Below are 20,143 nucleotides of genomic sequence, written 5' to 3'. Positions count from 1 at the left end.
GGGATTCTAAAACATGCACACAATACAGCTACAATACGTGATGGGGCTGGGGTCAAGGACAGGATTGCTGGACTTGAGGGTCTTGGAGGGAGCCTTAGTTACAGAGACCTCCAACCACATGGAGCAATACCAGTAATGGGAATAGTTGAAGTAATGCGCTACCCGCTAGTGCAATGCACATATATAGACACTGCTATACGCATGCTGTTGCTGGCTTTGGAAGTCCACACTATCTTCACCTCCTCTTGATACCTGAGGAAACAATGGCAATTTACAGAAGAAAAGTAATTTGGCAAGACCTAGGTCCAATCGTAGGTAGTTAGGATTTAAGGCCTGTACTCCGGCGAACCCTGCCTCTATCCATACCAGCTCTGTACCAGCACTCTACTGGGAAAAGATAGTGCAGGACAGAGTCAAAATCTCCCCACTACATCTCTTCAGCTTCTTGGTGAAGCCTGACATTGATGATGACCCATCACTTTTTCCCCATTTTTTTCTTCCAATTTGTTTTAACACTGCTTTTTTTCATGTGTTTGCTCAATATATTTTATCATGATGGTAATTTTTCTCAGTCCTTAAATTTCTAAATGTATCTTAAATCTGTGTCCTAAAAAGCTGGATAGACATGGCAATAACTGTAATCCCAGTTATTCCTTAAGGTTAGGAGAACTGGTTAAGCCTAAAAGTTAGAGCCTGGACTATATGGTGAAATCCTGTCTTAGAACAAGCACTTCCCCCCCGCAGCTTGTTAGCCCTTTGTCATGTGTCCTTTTCCCAAAAAGCCAATGGTCTCACTTTCAGTCCCAACCTCAACCACAGCCCACCCTTGGTGGCTCCAGGCTCCTTCACTGGGCAGGACCGTCTAGTCTCCACGCCTTCTACTTACTGACATCTACTTGGAAACCCTGCAATCCCCACTTAAAGAGATTAATTTACCATTTTCAAAGCAGTAGAGAATTAAGTCACAGAGCAGGCTCTGGGCTAAGCTGCCTGGGCTCAAACTCAAAGCTCTGAGATGCTGAGCAGGTTCTATATCTCACTATCCTCATTTGTACATTGGCGATAAAGCTGCAGTGGTCATACAGGGCTGTTGTGGTAAGATAATGCCTATAGGCAAGGTTTAGATCAGGAACTTAGTTCAGCAAGAGTATTAGGTAAGCTTTTCTTATTTTAATCTAAGAAAGCATCTTATTAAGGGGCTCCTAACTCAGAGGTCCTGGATAGTTTTTTCATCGGGCACACTGTGAACAGACGTATTTCTGTGGAAGAGAAATATAAAGCTTACAAAAGTGTCTATGACCTAGAAAAGGTTATAACCTGGCTAAAGCCACAAAAACTACCAGGGACAAAGATGAACCTGCTCTCAGTGGGACACAGGAATACTTCCTGGGGAAGCGACACATGTCAATAAGCTGCTATACTCTTAACTGAGCGGATGAAGTCTCTAAGTATCAGGCCGTTTGCTTCAGTATGGGATGGGTAGCAACAAGAGCAATGAAGAAATAAGTCTACAAAGTCAGAAGAGAAAGAGCACCTAAGCAAGCAGGAAGGAGTCTCACAGACCACAATATCCAGCTGCACAGTGACTCATTTCAGCTTCAGGTTTCTGAGATGCATTAGGAGGGACAGCCAAGCTGTTTACCCAAATCCATCTGCCCTTTTGAATCCAAAACTGAGTATACCTTTCTCTTTGACAAACTAAACCAAACAACAACAAAACAGTACAAAATACTAAATATTAAAAACAAAACAAAATCTCCCACACCTTTGGAAATCAATTTCTCTCAGAAGGTACAACAGGTCACTAAAAAGCAAATGCAAAAACCCAACATCCTTTGGCTCCTGTTGAGCAATTAGGTCAAATATTTGTTTCCTCCCCCGTAATATAACCATTAACTTTTGTTAAAAATACAGTCTTCCTGGGAAACCTGCTCATACTCGTGAATGTGTAGAACTGTTCTTTTGCTATTAAGTGTGTGCCCGGATGCCTAGCTATGTCCATGTGTCTCTCTTCTCAACACTAGCTTAAATCTACATTAAACTCTTAACTCCAATTAAAAAATAATAATACTCATTCTATCCATACAAAGTACAAAGGTTTTGGCATTTGGGAGTATCTGTTCTGAGATGTCATTCGTCACAGCAGCGCCTGTACTGACCCTATAGAGAGAGGTTCAGAGACCCAGAATCCCACAACAGCTACAAGCTCAACCCTGGCCTTTATGACTCTAAAGCCTGGGTGTTCCTGAACAACTTCACTCATCATTGCTACCCTCAAAGAGCAAAATGTCTCTTAACGATTTCTTGAATGAATTTATTACACTCTAAATGAACATTAATGGACATACTAAAAGTTCATAGGCAGCAAGGCCATTGGGGAAAGGGGATAAAGAAGAACATAGAATGACACATGATCAAAATCATTACTTTGTATGCTAATCTAAAAAATTAATTTTACGTGGAGCTTGAACCTATCTTCTGTAACCAGGCAACACTTCCAGTGGTGGGAAACCTTAACCTACAATTTGTCCTGCCTACAAGATACATAAGGGTAAAGATGGAGCAGAAATTGAGGGAGTAGGCAAGCAATCACTGGTCCAGCTTGAGACCCATGCCAGGAGAGGGAGCCCAATCCTGAAACACTATTAATGATATTCTGCTATCCTGGCAGATGAGAGTCTCCCATAACTGTCATCAGGGAGGCTTCACCCAACAACTGATGGAAACAGATGCAGAGACCCACAGCCACACATTAGGCTGAGGGGAAGGAAGGATTATAGGAGCTAGAGGGGTCAAGGACACCACAAGAAAACCTAAAGAATCAACTAACCTGAGTCCATAGAGGCTCACAGTGACTAAACTGCCTCCCAGAAAGCATACTAAGAATTGTGTAGCTTGGTCTTCATGTGGGACTAACAGTTGGAGTAGGGGCTGTTTCTCACGCTGCCTTTGGGACCCTTTCCCCCTACTGCCTTGTCTAGTCTCAATAGAAGATGTACCTAGTCTTAGTGCAACTTGATATGCCAAGGCTGGTTGATATCCATGGGAGGTCTCCCCTTTTCTGAGGAGAAAGGAAGGAGCAGATTAATAGTGGGTGGGAAGAGAGTAGAGAGGGAAAACTGTGGTCAGGATGTAAAGCAAACTAATTAATTAATTAATTAAAATGTTATTATTTCATTTTTATTTTGAGACAGAATCTTACTGCGTAGCCCTGGATGGCCTGGAACTCTATATTAACCAGACCACCTTTGAAATCATAGAAATCTGTCTGCCCCTCTCTCTTTGTCCTAATTGCTTGGATTAAAGGTGTATACTACCACACCCTAAACAGTTAATTTAAAAAACTAAATGGAGGGCCAAAGAGATGGTTTGGCAGTTAAGAGAGAAAAAGAGAGAGAGAGAGACAGAGACTGTTCTAGACTACTCCAGGCTATACAACAAGACTGACCCGGCCAGTCAGTCTCTCTCTCTCTCACACAGATTCCACTTGCCTGCCTAACTTTCTTGTCCTTAGGACCCTCAGGCCTCAGCCAGGTGGACTCTGCTGATGTAAACTTTCAAGATCTGAGCTATCAAGACAGCTGCTGGGAATGAATAAGAATGGGGCGCGGATGACGACGATGAAGTTATTTGGAGAAAGTAAGTGTAGTGACACATACCTTTAATTCCTGCACTCAGGAGGCAGGGGCAGGTAGTTGGTTCTCTGTAGATCAGAGCAACCAAAATGAGGCCTCATTTCTATTATTTTTTTTTTTAAAGTTCTGCAGAGCAGCAGATATAGCATAAAAGAGGACAGGATGATGATGGGCTCTCTAACACAGCTGTGCTGCATCAGGAAGCAGACCCTATATCCAGTGTACCCAGTCTTCCAGAAGTGACAGGGCTATAGCTCCAATGTCTGCAGGAGAACAAGAAGTTTCATGGCTTCATCTCACAAGAGAAAGCCAAGAAAGGAGGTCAGGCAAAGTACCAGTCAAAGACATGAATCCAGGCATGACACAGAGGGGACAGAAGCATGCCTAGGCACTGGAGTTAGGAACTGGAGTGAGTCTGCTGAGAAAGTCTGGGCTGGGCACAAAGTAAGTTATCCCATGGTTTTCACCAAAAGTCATTGTTGATGACTGAAAGAGCTATATGTATAGAGTTACTGAGATTCCATCTGTCTGTCTGTCTGTCTATCATCTATTTTTGTTGTTTCCTTGTTTTTTGAGAAAGGGTTTCACTATATAGTTCTGGTTGTTCTGGAACTTACTATGTAGACCAGGCTGGCCTCAAACTCACAGAGATCCCAAGTGCTGGGATTAAAGGTGTGTGCCACTCTGCCCAGCTGAACTACTAGGATTTTAGAAAAGCATTCTTATAAGGAATTTGCTCAAATATGAGTAGCTAGAACCTAAATCATCTGAGAAGTAAATACTCACCACAGCTATTACAGGAATAAGCACTCCCAAATTCCCCGCACTGCTGGAAGCCTAGAAAATAAAACAACACATCACTGGCAAAAACACGCTAACAAACAAAATCCCCCCAACAATACTGTACAAACAAGGAGGCCCTACTGTAAGAAAAATATAAGACATATCCACAGGAGTATAAAGACACTCATGTGCTACAGCATTTGGCTCTAGCACCTCTACATGCTAAGCACTTCAACTTCGACCCCAGTCCCAACACAGCACAGTTCAGTTTTCGTGCATGTGGTGGTAAGGACTGACCCTGGAGCCATGTATCTTCTAAGCAAGCATTCTACCACTGAGCTACATCTTTAGCCCTGGAATAACTTTTTTTTTGGGGGGGGCGCAGAGACAACATAAATGTCAAATACAAAGCACTAAATTATGATTGAACAAACAGTGGCAACTCTACATAATTATGGACAACTTTCTGAAAAAATTTAGTCACCTTGGAAGAGTGCTGAGAGAATGTTAAATGAAAACAACTCAGGATTTAAGAGCATCCTCTGACTCAGTTACAGGTAGGTAGTATACACAGACATGGATAATCTGTTAAAGTATCATCAAATATTATAGAGGGATTATGGCTTCATAAATTTCTTTCTTTTCTATAAATTTGGAAACCTTGGAAATTTTAATAATTAAATTATCAAGTTCTTCAGATAAGCCCAAAAATATGGCTAAACTGCAACGAACACTTGTGAGGAGCTGAAGAAGCCCTGAGTGAGTATGTATTGTTGACGCAGGAACAGCTATGTCAAGGAAGGCCCCCTCCGTGGATCTTAGTTTGACTTTTGAAACAGGGTCTTACTGTGTAGCCCTGGGAGGCCTAGAACTTGCTATGTAGACCAGGCTAGTCTTGAACTCAAAGATCACTACTTCCTGAGGGAGAATTAAAGGTATGTGCCATCGCATCTGGCAGTTATGGCTGGTTATGAATCAGCATTTTCCTATACACTTCCACAGGCTCCCCTTACACCATTAAGTCCTACTATAGTAAATACTCAGCATATTTACCACTTGGCTAGTAAACAGTAACTACTCTACAAGGAGCAGGATTCCCATCTTTGTACTTAGGAGCAAAGGGAATCCTGGTATTGCTCTTCCAGCCCTTGAATAAGCATTAAATTATAGGAGTCTTGAGAGTCTATAAAAAGTGTGGCAAGAGAAAGAGGATAGGAGTGGCCACAGGTCTCAGCAGGTCAGCGGGGCACTGGGGCCCGCTTCTTGATATGGGTGCCAATGTATCACTTCCTCAAGTGTTTAGCACCTCCCTTCATGAGCAGCACCCCTCTCCCATCATCCTGACACTTAAGCCTCTATTGGTGTAGGGGACATAGTCTCTCCTGAGAACTGAGAAAGTCACCAAACCAGGAGTTTTCATAAACTAGTCAGCAGATAACTGTTGGGAGTGTCCAGAAGAACAAGGCTGAATTGTGAATTATGGACAAGGTCTTAGGCAGGTTTTTTTTTTTTTTGTCTTTTTTTTTGTTTTTTGTTTTTTTCCATCAGCTACTCCTTGACCAAGAAAGACCTTCACAGGAAGGATTCCATGGAGATGTTGATTCGGATATTACCTCTGCAAAGCATTCTTGACCAGCCTAGTTTTAAAGTGCTTCTTGCTGGACTGCCCTGTACTCTACTCCCACAGAGCCTCTCAAGGAGAGGGATACTCATTCACTTACCATGAACAGCAGCCAGCACTGCAGCCCGTGGGCCAGATCCTAACCTTTCCCTGTCTCTTGTACACTGGGTATAGCTGCTGTCAGCTACCACAACAGAACTGAGTGGTTTTGACAGAAACTGTCTTGCGCCTGCAAAGCCTACAGTATTGATAGCCTGCTTCTTTTAGGAAGTAGGCTGACTGTGACTTGTGACATTACCTGCCACCCTGTGGGTGAACAGTACAGAAAGGGGTAGAGAAGGAAACAGTTTAAGAGCATGAAGATGGAAATGTGGGAGAGGGCTTGGTGTTTATGGGGAGATAATGTGCTAAGGTGTCTCCCTTGCCTTAAACAACCCAATGTGGGCACTTAAAAGGTTACCATTCTGTTTGTCCCTGTGGATCTGCCTTTCCTGATATTGGATAAAAGCTGGCACCCACACTTATGCTCCAATAACAGGCACATGAGGTCCTCCTCAGCATAAGCTTAGGCCTAGGACAACCTCAATGCCTGCTTCCTGATGAGCAACACAGGGAGAGTTATCCAGGAAGAAACCCATACTAACTTGCTGTTGTCACATGGGCTAGTACAAGACAGATGCATCCTTGAGTGACAGTGACTCCTTTTTCTTATTTTCTCCCGATGTACTTAAACCATCCAACAGGTCACCACCTGTTGTAACACACACTTAGCATATGTGAAATCTTGGGTTGGAAGCCCAAGAATTAAAAATAGAATAAATTTTAAAATTAGATAATTTAATGAACAAAGCACCATATTTCAACCAAGATAGTGCCTCAAGATTCAGCAACCTTTTTCTTCATACCTTCAGGGCAGGCCCTTTCTCACTCGCCCTCTCACTGGCTCTTTTTCCCTCTAGCCCCAGCTGCACAAACAGTTCCAGCAGGTTCATCAACAGCTCATCCACAAGATGCTCTTCCTGAATGTTGGCTGCGATGTTGGCCAGGGCATTAATCACAGCTAGGGAGCAGTGCCTAAAGAAAAGAAACAAAGTCATACCCACTCCAAAGCCTCAGCTATGCTGGGGGATGTGCTATAGGGAGAGACACTGGCGCCACATGGGCCAGGCCTGGCTCACCATACACACACTTATAACGTGTCATCTCCATGACAAACATGCTGAAGGTAAATGGCTGAATAAGTGAGTATGGACCTCCTGACTAAGGTTCTGGATACCAGGGACCTTGACTTCTCTAAATGTTAAAAGCCGGCTGAATATCTGAACATAGGATCACTCAGTTCCAGGATTTTTTTTTGCTTGAGCTGAAATCACAGGGACCTAAATATTATTTCACCTGATGAGCAGCTTCTTCCCAGTGTTTCCCATAGCCCTGAGACAGATGTCTCTTAAAGGCAGAATTTCTCTGTGTAGCCCCGGCTGTCCTGGAACATCCTCTGTAGACCAGGCTGGCCTTGAAATTAAAGATCCACCTGCACCACCACCACGTGGCTTTTTTTTTTTTTTTTTTTTTTTGAGACAGGGTTTCTCTGTCTCGGTGGTCTTGGAGTCATTCTGTAGACCAGGCTGGCCTCGAACTCACAGAGACCTGCCTGCCTCTGCCTCTTAAATGCTGGGATTAAAGGCCTGTGCCACCACGCCCGGCCGCATGATTTTTAAACCTAGGATTTCACTATGTAGCCCACGGTTGTTTGGAACTTGCTATGTGGCCCAGGGTGGCATGTAACTCTCATGTCTCTTGCCTCAATTTCCTAACGGTGGTATCAGAGTGTGCACCGTTTCTCCAAGCCTTAAAAAATATTTTACTGTTTTAAGAATGTTGATGAGGAGTCTATAAATGGACAGTATAAATCAATGTTTTTGTTGCAACATTTATTATGCATTGGTGGTTAAATCTACAGATGTGGAACCTTCATATTTAAAGGGCCAGCTGTGCAATAACGCCAGGGGCTCACACTGGTCAAGAAATTTCACATGTATATTATCCCACCAAAGTACTAACCAGACCCATCTTTGCTTAGCTTAACCAAGACCAGCAGAGAGAGGTGACGTCCCTGTCACACATCCACATGTGCACTTCTATTTACTCCCACAACTGGAGACATGCTCTCTGGAAGATGCGCTCTGAAGCACAGGTAAGCTGAGCATTGACTGAGGCTAGGCAGATGCACTGCTTTCACTGAACTGACATGGGGAAGATCTCAGAGGAAACTTGTATTTAATATCAGAAACAGAGAAACCTGATGACCAAGAACAGCAAAGCCAACAGAGGGGCTGTTTTCTCTCCACCATTCGCATTTCTTCCCTCTTCTACTGATCTGACAAACTCTTTTGAGATTCCCTCAAACAGGAGGAGTCAAAGCATTCTAGGTAAAGTCAAAAGAAGTATCTCTGAGTCTGCTGAGGAAAACTGGCCAGGCTTTACACAAATATAGAAAGCTCAAAGATATAAAATGTATATTCCCATGGCCCCTGCAAATTCTGATTGCCTCTCTAACCCTGCCCATGTTTCTTTGTTTGTTTTGTTTTTTGTTTGTTTGTTTTAAAGCACTAAGAACCAAACCTGCTTTATATAAAATCCCCAACCCCCAAATCCAACTTTTGAAAATCTAACGTAAGAAAAGCATGCTCACATAGTTTTTATACAGCTATTACCCTGGTTATTCAAGGCAAAACCTTCTGGTATGGAAACTAGAACCTAATATCCAAACTAGGAGCTGGCTAGAGTACTGACACAGCTACACAATGTGGAATCACACAGATATTCAGAGCAATACACAGGGCAACATTTCAGGCGTAGCTGGCATGTTGCTTATGCATAAGAAGCAGGTCACTGAGATGTGTGTTATGGGCCTATGTGGCAGGGGATCAGAGCAGAAGGCCATATATGTGGTTCAGCATCAGATTGCTACCCTGTGTGGGTTTTCACATGTCTTATATATACACTGATTTATAGTACAGAGTGCTTCTATAAGAAGACTAACATAGACAATTTCTCAAACTTCCCTCAAACAGAGTTAAATGCTGTCAAGATCGAAAGTAACAAGGTACAGAACAATTACCTGTAGCCATGGTCTTTATAGTCTTTGGTGGCTGAATACACGACTGAACTGGCCTTCACACTGATTTGCTGGAAGAGATTCCACACTTCCTGATAAATGTATTGCTGGAAAAGAGCAAGAGACACTTCCATCATGCCATGATTCTTAAGGCTACCCTAGACATGGAGAAGACCCTCCCATTGTCACCGAGTGTCATAACAAGACGACCACGCCAGGCATTCATGTGTACATGTATATGTAAAAGACCATGCAGGGCATACTTGTGTGTGCACATATGTGTTTAAGTGCCATGGCATATATATGGTGGTCAGAGGAAAATTTGCAGAAGTTGGTTTTCTCCTTTTCTCACTCAGGTTCCAGGGGACAAACTAAAATCATTAGGCTTGTCAGCAAGTCTCTTTACCCACTAAGCCATCTTTGCCAGCCTTGTTTATTTTATTGATTGATTGATTGCCTGATTAATTGACTGATATACAGGGTCTATTTATGAAACTCTGGCTGGCCTAGAACTCATTATATAAAGCAGGCTGGCTTTGAACTAACAGAGATCTGGCTTCCAAGTGCTATATTAAAGATGGGCACACTCTGCCTGGCCTATTTATTTTATTGTTTTAAGATTCTTTTTTGTTTATTTGTTTTTTGAGACAGGGTTTCTCTGTGTAGCCCTGCTGTCCTGGAACTCACTCCGTAGACCAGGCTGGCTTCAAAATCAGAGATCCTTCTGCCTCTGCTTCCCAAGTGCTGGGATTAAGGGTATGTGCCAACATGCCTGGCTTTAAAATTCTAGTTTTAAATTACATGTACCTGTGTGTGTGTGCATGGCAGTATGTGCATATGGGTGCACAGAGAGGCCAGAAGAGAGCATCAGATCCACTAGAGCTGAAGTCAGAGGAGGTCTTGATCCTCCTGATGTGGGAGTTTAGAACTGAACTTGGGCCACCCTCATGCTTCTAACCACTGAGAAACCTTTTCAGCCTTCTGGGTTGTTTTTTTGTTTTTGTTGAGACAGGGTCTTATACATAGCAAAGAATAGGTTTGAACTCCAAATCCTTTGGCCTCTACTTCCCAAATGCTGGAACTTCAGGCATGTGTCATGGTGCTTGGCTAAGGATCCATTTCTAGAGCTCTAAGAAAACTCCAAATCAAAAGTAAAAGAGAAGCAGCTTTTATTTAGATGCCATTTTATGCTTGCTACACTGATAAGAAATCAGTTTAAACTTCTTTTTCCAAGACCCATAAAACCACTGATTACATTATTCTCACCATACAGTGCTAAAATCATTGTGAGCATTTAGGTCAGTTTCAAGGAACATTAACAGTGCAATTTTATACTCCTTATAGTCAAAGGTTTCCAGCTCTGGCCTATGGCAGGGCGCTTTCTTACATTTCCAGTGATAACCAGGCAGCCCAGTTGGTCAATGATGAGTACATCAAGGGGTGAGGGAGGCTGGCAGAATTTCTGCTGCAGGATCTGAAGAATTGGCTCCATGACCTTTGGGGTATCTCTCAGAGCCACTGCAATGTGTCCCAAGGCACGAATGGTATGGTCAGGAATCAGGTGAGCATCCCTGTAGGAGGGAAGAAAAGATGTGTAAGAAAAGCTCTGAGAGCCAGGCAGTGGTACATGCCTTTAATCTGAGCACTCAGGAGGCAGAGGCAGACAGATCTTTGAGTCTGAGGCCAGCCTGGTCTACAGAGTAAGTTCCAGGACAACCTGGGCTACTCAGAGAAAATGGGTCTCAAGAAAAACAAAAAAATGAACAAATAAACAAAACCTCCAAAAAAGTAAAAAAAAAAGCTCTGAGATGTGCAGTGGTGAAACAGAATCAAAAGACTACAGCCTTGACCTGGAGCTCCCCATGGCCTTGAAGAAGCATTCTTCGAAGGAGCTGCAGTGATCTTCTACCACATTCCAAGACAGAGGCCCAGACTCTAACTCTAGCACTGTTGCCGGAACGTACATCTGTGGTAGAATTGACTTGAACCTTCAGCAGATTCATGCATGGCTACACTGCAAGCAGGGAAAAGGCACAGACACACAGCGGCGAGCTTCCTAACGACAGACACATACTTGTCACTCTCCTGGGAGATGTAAAGCCGGTTGGACAGACTAGCCAGGAAGGCCTCCACGATCACTGGGTCCACAGTCAGGCCGGCCTTCAGGCACCTGTGCAGTAGAGAATCCAAGTGGTATTAGGTGTTAAGACAGTGAAATGTATTTACTTGTCCCCTGCTTGCTTTGTTCCTCAATGAGCATTACATTTTAAGTAGTGGCCCTGAAGTTTCTACTCCCAAAATCTGAATTTGAAGAATTATAGCTCATTTGCCCACTTGGTAGTATCTCTTCTGGAAACAACAATTTAAATCACTTTGCCTGTTTGGGAGGAACAACTTCCTCTAGAAGCATGTATCCATGCTAGTTCCAATTTTACACTTCCCTTACCATTTCTTAACACAGCAGCTGAGTCAAAAGACAGATGGGCCCAAACAGCAGAGGGTGGGAACACAAGTACAAGCCCTACCCCCTGCTGATTCCAGGGCTTTATAAATGCAAAGCACATGATCTGCATGAAGCTGCTTTTTCCTCCCTACCAATGGTCTCTTATTAAGGAGGAATGCTTATTTCTAGAGAAAATGGGAATACAAAATCTTTCTCAGGTGTGTCTTGCTCGCCACATCTGTTTGGCTCTGTGAGCATACTGTCTCAGTTTGGTTTTCGAGAATGAGGAGCCAAAATTCAACAGGAGATACATTTTCATACAGATCAGAAATCATTTGCTTCTTAAAAGGGGAGAGCCAGAGCATGCAGCAAGAGTCGCCACAGGGGGAAAAAAAAATCTTATTTTAAAACAATAACAAAATAATCTGACTCATCGGATATTATACAGAAAAAATATAATTACATGTTATTTGGAAGATGGGCTGTGGATAAATCCTCTTTTTTTTATTTTTATTTTTTTGGAGACAAGGTTTCTCTGTGTAGCCTTGGCTATCCTGGACTCACTTTGCAGACCGGGCTGGCATTGGAATTTACAGTCATCTGCCTGCTTCTGCCTCCCTGAGTGCTGGGATCACAGGCTCTGTGACTAGCTGATCCTCTTTTTTAATATATTACAACATTTTTCTAATAAATATTTTTATATTTCTGACCAAGATAAGGAAGGCAGCTTTATTTTAAAAAATAAAACCAAAAACTTCATGTACGCTGAAAAACAAAAACCAAACAAACAAAAAAACCAAACCCTTCTTTTTAGAAATATACAATAAATAGAAACAAGCTTTAAATAAAAAGGATAAATTCACTCATTTTGCATCCCACCTTTCCTGCCCTATCCCCACAGGCTTTATTCAACGAAGACCCTACCTGCAGATGTTGTCAATGGCAATGTCCCGGAGCTGCTCATACATGGATGGCTGGTTCTTCTTGCTGGGCAAGACATTCAGAGTTGACTCGGAATGTTCATTGGTGACACTGATTTTTATATCATTGCCAGCAACTAAAAGTAAAAATTCAAACTTGTATCTGTTTCGGCTTTCACTTTTAGCTCCTCTTGGTCTAAAACTAAGATAACAAGCTATTTAGCTTTAGCTTGTAAAAGCAAGGACTCAAAACTATCTAACTAGGCTGGAGAGCTGGCTCAGTGGTTACGAGCGTTTTTCCCAGCATCCACATGGTAGCTCAAAATTTCTGTCACTAAAATTCCGGTAGACCTGACTCCCTCATACAGACATATATGTAGCCACCACCACCCCAAACAAAAACAAAAACAAAAACAAAAAACCCAAAAACATATGGACCACTTATCTTAACCTGTGTCTTTCTTTCTTTCTTTCCTTTTTTTTTTTTTTTTTTTTTTTTTTTTTTTGAGATAGGATCTTACCATGTAGCCCTGACCTGCTTGGATCTTACTATGTAGATGAGGTTTGCCTCCTAGACACCTGTTTAACTGACCATACTAAACATTTTATAACCAAGAGTCTGAGACCAACAGAAAAGGTGAAGGAACATGTTTAAGTCAAAAGGACAGGTGGGACAAAAGTGATAACTGGGTAAATTCAGCAATTTCTAAAAGAACCATTTTAAACAACAACAAAGCCAGGCATGGTGGTACACATTTTTAATCCCAGTACGGCAGAGGCAGAGGCAGGCAGATCTCTGTAAATTCGAGACCAACCTGGTCTACATAGTCAAGTTTCAGGATGGCTAAAGCTAGACAGAGGAATCCTGCCTCACACAACAACAGAAATAAATAAATAAATGTCAGGTGTGCACATGAATGCAGCTCAGTGCTCAAGGAGGCACAGTCCTGTCCTGGGAGGCACTCTAAGCAGTGTGCACAGAGCAGGTAAGTGTGTGTGTGGGGAGAGGTGGGTGCTGCATTTGACAGATACTAAGTCCAACCTTAAACATCTACATCATTCCTTAACCAAGTTAAAATGACTGATTCAGAAGACAGTTCCCTAAGCTGAAAATCACCACAATTATAAATCAAGTGTGTTTTTATGTTTGTGTGTTTTTACTATAAGGATTGTAAGGGCCAGGGAAGTCTTCTGATGGCTAAGCTTGGGTTTCTTCATCTGAAGGGAAAAGAAATCAATGTTACTATGCATGACATTGACTACATTATTGTCTAATGCCCAAGAAGCTTCTTAATCTATACTAATTACTATTATATAAGAAAATCTGCTCGGAGCCTGTGTCCTCTTAAAGGGCAATAGGAAACAAATGAGACAGTCATTTGGAAGGCAAATATATCTTGCTAAGACTGTTCATGTCTTTAAAAAAACACATTAAGGTACAAAGTGGGCTGTTAAGCAGTGGCGGGGTGGAGTCGATGGGATCTAGATGAAGCAGGGAGCCTTGGCCAAGGAAAACTAAAAACTGTAACAAGGGCAGCCTACTAGCCCAGGAGGCAAGCAGGACTCCCAGTAACTTCCTCAAGAGAAAATGTCAAAAAACACATAAAAAACAAAAAACCCCTAGGCAACAAAACCAAAACCAAGATTGTAAGGGGCCTTCAGTGGGAGGTAGAGAAAGGCCTGAAATCTAGAGAAAGGGCTATCTGTAGAGAAAGACAGAAAGATGTAGAGGAGGAGGAATGGGCCCCAACATGTACAGTCACAGAACTCAAAACAGTTACAGTCCCTTTCTCAAGACCATAGGAGTCCTGGATGCTGAAGATGAGCGCTGTTTACCTGTGTGGTACTGACTGTGGTACTTATAGAGCTTCACCAGCACTGGGGATGGAATTACCAGAAAGTCTCTCAAAGATGGTGTCACTGAGTGCACCACCACCGGGAACCTTTCACATAGGCGGCCCAGACCCTGCAACACAACATCAAGTCACCACACTGTCCAGAAAGGAATGCCTACAAGGTCCTGGGATGCTTAACCCTTCTGAAGTCCAAGTCTCACCAAGACTTCCGAAGTTATGGGACTGATTTTTACCAATCAAGGCAAATATATCTTGCTAAGACTGTTCATGTTTTTTAAATAAACACCTTAAGGTACAAAGCAGGCTGTTAAGCAGTGGCGGGGTGGAGTCGATGGGATCTAGATCAAGGAGGGAGCCTTGGCCAAGCAGAACTAAGCATTGTAACAAGGGCATCCTTCTGTGAGGCCCTGTGGCATATGTGGACAACTCAACTGCTGGCCTTGATTGGATGCAAGGCTGTCTTACATCAAGGAGGACCCCAGGTCCTGTTAAGGCAAGTAGCTCTTGGATACCACTTGTAAAAACACATGGCTCACCTATGTGGAGCAGCCGGTGCTCAGTTCATAGCAGGCTCAACTCAGACTTTTTAGAGGACAATTTTGTTGTCACTTGTTGATACTGGAGAATCAACAGCAGCCTGAGCAACACTAAGGGCCCCTGTGGGTGGGTTTGAGTGTCTTAAGGACTGTCGAGACTTACCTGCAGGCAGCAAATTAGCAAGGGCAAATGGGCAATGATGACCTTGCTGGATGTCTTGGACTGTAGCTTTTCAGACAGCTTGATGCAAAGATTTTCTGCACCTTAATTTAGGATCAGAAGCAGATACAAATGATCACCAAAGTGCAACATTCAGAAAATATGTTCTAACTGGCTAATCTTACTGGCTTAGTTGAGCCCCATAGACATACTGGCTGCAGGCATTAACCCCAAGAAGTTAAGAGTTTTGAGGGCACACCATATGATGTGTGCCTGTTGTATTGTCTCTGTTAGTTGGGACCCTTTTTGTCTCAGTGTTATACTCCACAAGAATGTTTCCCAGACTTCCCCACCCACTGGATCAGCCTATTACCCTTCAGCTATGAACTTTCACCTCTCCAGAGCAAAATCTAAACAACCATCAAAAAACTGCAGAGGAAATGCACAGCCTCGGTGGCTTTGGGCTTCCTCTTCCTTCTAGGTCCACTGCCTCACACTGCAGCAAGGGACAGCAAATGCCTGGGCCAGCCATTCTAGAAGTCAATTTTGGAAACACATAGGCAGATCCTTGAATAGGCCTAGAACTCACAGGATGTAGGGAGGTAGCTTGGGGCTCACCCTGCTCGTCCTTCACAGCCCACACCATGAGGTCCACACAGGCAGCGTTTGCTTGGCAGCGCAGTTTGAGCGGGCTCATCTCATTGTGGATCCTGTCTGCGTCATGCAGAATCTTTTGGAGCTCCCCCTGGCTCATGTTAAACTGCTCCAATACAAAGTCATGGATCTCTTTCACAAAGGAGGTGGGAAGGTCTGTGGGAAAGAAAGTTTGGGGCAGGAGTGTGGGCTAATCACAGATGGAAATAGCCACACCACAACACAGGCAGCAGGCGCCAATGGCGAAGGATGTTCCCTCTCAATAAAAGCAAAAGTTATCTGTGATGCTGGCTACAGTGGTTCTAAGAATGCCTGCAGAGCCAAGCACGAGCAGGCTGTCCTAGTTCTCCAGAAGCAGACAATTTGTTGCTCAGAGGACAAAAGTCAAACTCCAGCTTTTAGTTTGTTTTGTTTTGCTTTGGGTTATTTTATTTTGGTTTGGGTGGTATTGGGGATCAATCAGCGTACTCACACCTGTAGGCAAGTGTTTTACCATTGACCTATACCCTAAACCAATAGGACTGTTTTAAGCAGTTAGAAACTAAAACCCAAATATATGGACTACCTAAAAGGAAACGCATCATCAATGGGATCATTCAGTTGACAACAGGAAATACTTAATGATATATTTTTCTCAAGGTGGTCAGTTATAAGACAACAGCAAAAATGGGTTGGTTGGTTGCAGAGAGAACTCCATGGGTCTTTGGGGTATACAAAGTCTCTAGACTTTCCAAATTCTCATTGGTATGTTTGACAATTTTAGAACCCCTGTGATAGGTCACACTAGTAACGAACAGCCAAGGCAGGAGGGCTCTAGGACACAGCCTGGGCTGGCCATTCCTCATGTACTCTCAGCAAACCAAGATCTTTGCTGCTATGATGCCTCTAAGACTGCTTCTCAGTTAACATTATAGTGTATCTATATCCTGGAATACTATGTAGTCATCAAAACATATTTAAGCGGAACATTTAATGTTAAGAAGAAACAACATAGGAAAAACACATATGAAATTGGGAGGAAATGTTAATTTTGAGTATGCATGTAAAATTGTTAAGCTCTACTGTCTCTGAGTTAAAACATAAAGCAAATACTTTTTTCCCCTGATATGTCTAAATTTGACATGCAAAACTACATGCATAGGAAAATGCAGAAAGACAGTAGGAAATAAACCCATCTCTCCAGCCATCATTGGCAGTACTAGCATCCTTATTTCCTCTAAAGTTCAGTCATGTGATCATGTCTTTTATTTTCTGAGACAGAGGGCTCTTGCTATGTTAATGAGGCTGGTCTCAAACTCCTGGGCTCAGCCCATCCTTCCAGGCATAGAGGCCTACACCCATAAGCTACATCTGGCTTACATGTGATTTTTAAGTTGATTCTTAAGAAAGCAAGTACCAGCCTGTAAGAGTGACCAGGGAACCCATCCTCCTGCTCTCACACCCATATCTACCACCCTTACCTTTCATGTAGTACAGAGTATCTCGAAGCATCTTGAACATGGTCAGGTAAAGAACATCACTGAAGGTTGTATAGTATAGGTCAACATTGGGATTGGCCTGCAGAGAAAACAGGCACATTGCCACAGCCCAGAAATGCTTTGAACTGCCTGTGGTCCTGCACACAGAGGCCAAGCAAGCACCTACAGCATATTAGTGTCTTTGCAATCTAAACTGAGCACCTACTTACTATGACTCATAACACATGTCTTAATTACTCTCTTACCTTCTTCAGTAAAAGGCAAGAGTAAACAAGAGGTCCATGCACTGCCCTGCTATCTACAGGCCGGAGTTATACAGACCCACAAAAACAACCAAACCCCACTAATAGTTCACTGTCTTTGGTCTGACATGGAAAATAAAGGAGGTGAAAGACCAGCAAGGGAACCCAACACTAGCATCATTTTGAAGGAAGACACTATAGCCAGGGCACTTCAAGATTTAGTACATTTTGTAAATAAAATTAATTTTGAATTATTCTTTGCCAATCTAATCTCAAATGTAGTACTGGTAAGAAAAAAAAAAAACTAAGACAAGGTCTAATGAGTTAAGATGCAGTCCTTAACTTCTGGATATTATCGGCTGAAAGGGGATGGAGAAGGCATGTTGTGGCAAGAATCCTATGGAGATCAAAAGATAACAAGGTGTGAGAGACACACAGTGTTCAGGAGGGCACTGACAGAAGCTGTTGACTAAGGGCCATAGATAGTCTTTGTTTCATGGCTATTTCCTAAGCAGTGTTCATAGCACCCTGGAGGGGCACAGATGAAATAGGAAATGTGAGAGCAGCTCAAGATCTGACCAGAGTTCAGAGCTGAGATCAAAAGAGGGTTCTAGAGTCATCCATGCCATATACCCACAGTCCAGCTGCAGCACTCACTAGCTACCTCATGTTCTCTAGGTCTATATGCTACAGTTTGCTATGTGCAAATGAGTAATGGCTAAGGTCAACATCTGAAACTCTTTTTGGCGATTGTTTGAGGTAGGATCTCACTGTGTAGCCTTCGCTGTCCCAGAACTTGTTATTTAGACCAGGCTGGCCTCAAGCTTGCAGAGATCCACCTGCCTCTGCCCCTTGAGCACTGGGATTAAAGGCGTGTACTACTATTCCCAGCTACTTAAAAGCTTTTTTTTTTTTTTTTTTTTTTTTTTTTTCTGTGCTTGTTGGCACAAAACTCTTCAAGTGGATATTTATCCTAAAATCCAAAATTGTTAGCTGGATGCTGTTGGCATACACCTTTAATTCCAGCACTCCAGAGGCAGAGACAGGTGGATCTTTGAGTTCGAGGCTAACCTGGTCTACAGAGTGAGTTCCAGGACAGCCATGGCTACACAAAAAACCCTGTCTCGAAAAACAACAAAACAAAACAAAACAAAAAAATATTGTTCACAAACAAAACTATCAAAACCGCCCTGGTTCATTCACAGGGAAAAGGGTCCTAGGATGCCACAGTTCCAGTTTTCCCTATTAATATAAGAACTATGGGGATGAAGAGATGCATCCATGGTTAAGAATACTTATTACTGTTCTAGAAGATCTGGGTTCAATTCCTAGCACCTTCATGGTGAATCACAACTGTTTGCAATTCTAGTTCCAGGGAATTCAATGCCTTCTCGAAGCTTCTATGGGCACCAGGCATGCATGTGGTACATGAACATACATGCAGTGAAATACTCAGACATTTAAAAAATAAAATAGGGGCTGAAGGGATGACTCAGAGGGTAAGAGCACTGGCTGCTCTTTCAGAGGTCCTGAGTTCAATTCCCAGCAACCACATGGTGGCTCATAACCATCTATTACTAGATCTGGTGCCCTCTTCTGGTGTGCAGGTGTGTAGAACATTGTATACATAATAAATAAATAAATCTTTAAAAAAATAAATAAAAATAAAAAAGGTAAGCCCTAAGGGGGATCTCCAGGAAGTCACAATTCTTTCTTAGGACTCATACTGACTTCATTACAAGTCATGTGTAGACCAAACCAGTCTCTAGATCAGTGGTTCTCAATCTGTGGGTCAAAACCCCTTTGGGGGTCACAAATCAGATATCCTGCATATCAGATATCTACATTACAATTCATAACAGTATCAAAATTTCAGTTATGAAGTATCAACAAAAATAATTTATGTTTGGGGGTTACCTCAACGGAAAGAACTGTACTAAAGGGCTATAGTATTAGGAAGGCTGAGAACCACTGCACTGGATGTTAGTCTGTCCAGCTTTCAGGCCTCAGCCATGTATAACTATATACTGGTAAAAGAAACTGGGGTTGAAGAGATGGCTCAGTGGTTAAGAGCACTGACTGCTATTCCAGAGGACCAAGGTTTGAGTCCCAGAATCCACATGGCAGCTCACAACTGTCTGTAACTCTAATTTTAATGGGAGCTAATACCCTCTTTTGGTCTCTGGGAACACTACATGCACATGGAAAGCAAAACACCAAATCATTGAAACAAAATTAAATCTCAAAAGAAGAAGAGAGTGAAAGATAGACAGATCGAGAGAACTCTGAGACCCAAACTTCACCTACAGTGAGAGTGAGAGCTAAAACTCAGGTTGACAGAAAGGACAACTTGTAAAAGGGTTATGATCTGTAGCAAAGTGCCAGGCTGCAACCTGGAGTTATGGGAACTGTGTCCCTTAGTCAGGACCAATCAAGAGGAAACTACACATAGCACACAGACATTAAAGGTTGCTGATGGCAACTACAGAGCAGAATGGGACAGTTTAAAGTACACTAAGATCCCTGGGAGTTCTCTTTCTACTTTATAGTTTAGTCCTTGTGGGTTTACCAGTCTGTTATGTCACAACCAGAAGAGGAAACATACCAATTTAAGTAAGGAGCCTATGTTTAGAGCAAAAATATGCACATGCACACACACACACACACACACACACACACACACACACACACACACAC

General features: G+C 42.7%; 1 protein-coding gene across 1 annotated transcript in view; it reads right to left on the bottom strand.

Moving 5' to 3' along the window:
• The window catches only part of Pi4ka (phosphatidylinositol 4-kinase alpha), a 124,458-nt gene that overhangs the window by 60,867 nt on the left and 43,448 nt on the right, over positions 1 to 20,143 (bottom strand). Inside the window, exons 10-19 of the mRNA XM_055610278.1 lie at positions 17,187 to 17,283; positions 15,691 to 15,882; positions 15,076 to 15,176; positions 14,357 to 14,486; positions 12,525 to 12,657; positions 11,232 to 11,327; positions 10,545 to 10,728; positions 9,161 to 9,264; positions 6,945 to 7,113; positions 4,422 to 4,472 (exon numbers count right to left, since the gene is read on the bottom strand). Coding sequence (XP_055466253.1) covers positions 4,422 to 4,472; positions 6,945 to 7,113; positions 9,161 to 9,264; positions 10,545 to 10,728; positions 11,232 to 11,327; positions 12,525 to 12,657; positions 14,357 to 14,486; positions 15,076 to 15,176; positions 15,691 to 15,882; positions 17,187 to 17,283 — 1,257 coding nt within the window. The remainder of the gene's footprint in view (positions 1 to 4,421; positions 4,473 to 6,944; positions 7,114 to 9,160; positions 9,265 to 10,544; positions 10,729 to 11,231; positions 11,328 to 12,524; positions 12,658 to 14,356; positions 14,487 to 15,075; positions 15,177 to 15,690; positions 15,883 to 17,186; positions 17,284 to 20,143) is intronic.

The sequence above is a fragment of the Psammomys obesus genome, unplaced genomic scaffold, assembly GCF_907164565.1.
Source record: "Psammomys obesus unplaced genomic scaffold, mPsaObe1.curated_primary_1811, whole genome shotgun sequence".
Classification (NCBI taxonomy): Eukaryota; Metazoa; Chordata; class Mammalia; order Rodentia; family Muridae; genus Psammomys; species Psammomys obesus.
This window is presented reverse-complemented; position numbering and strand designations above follow the sequence as displayed.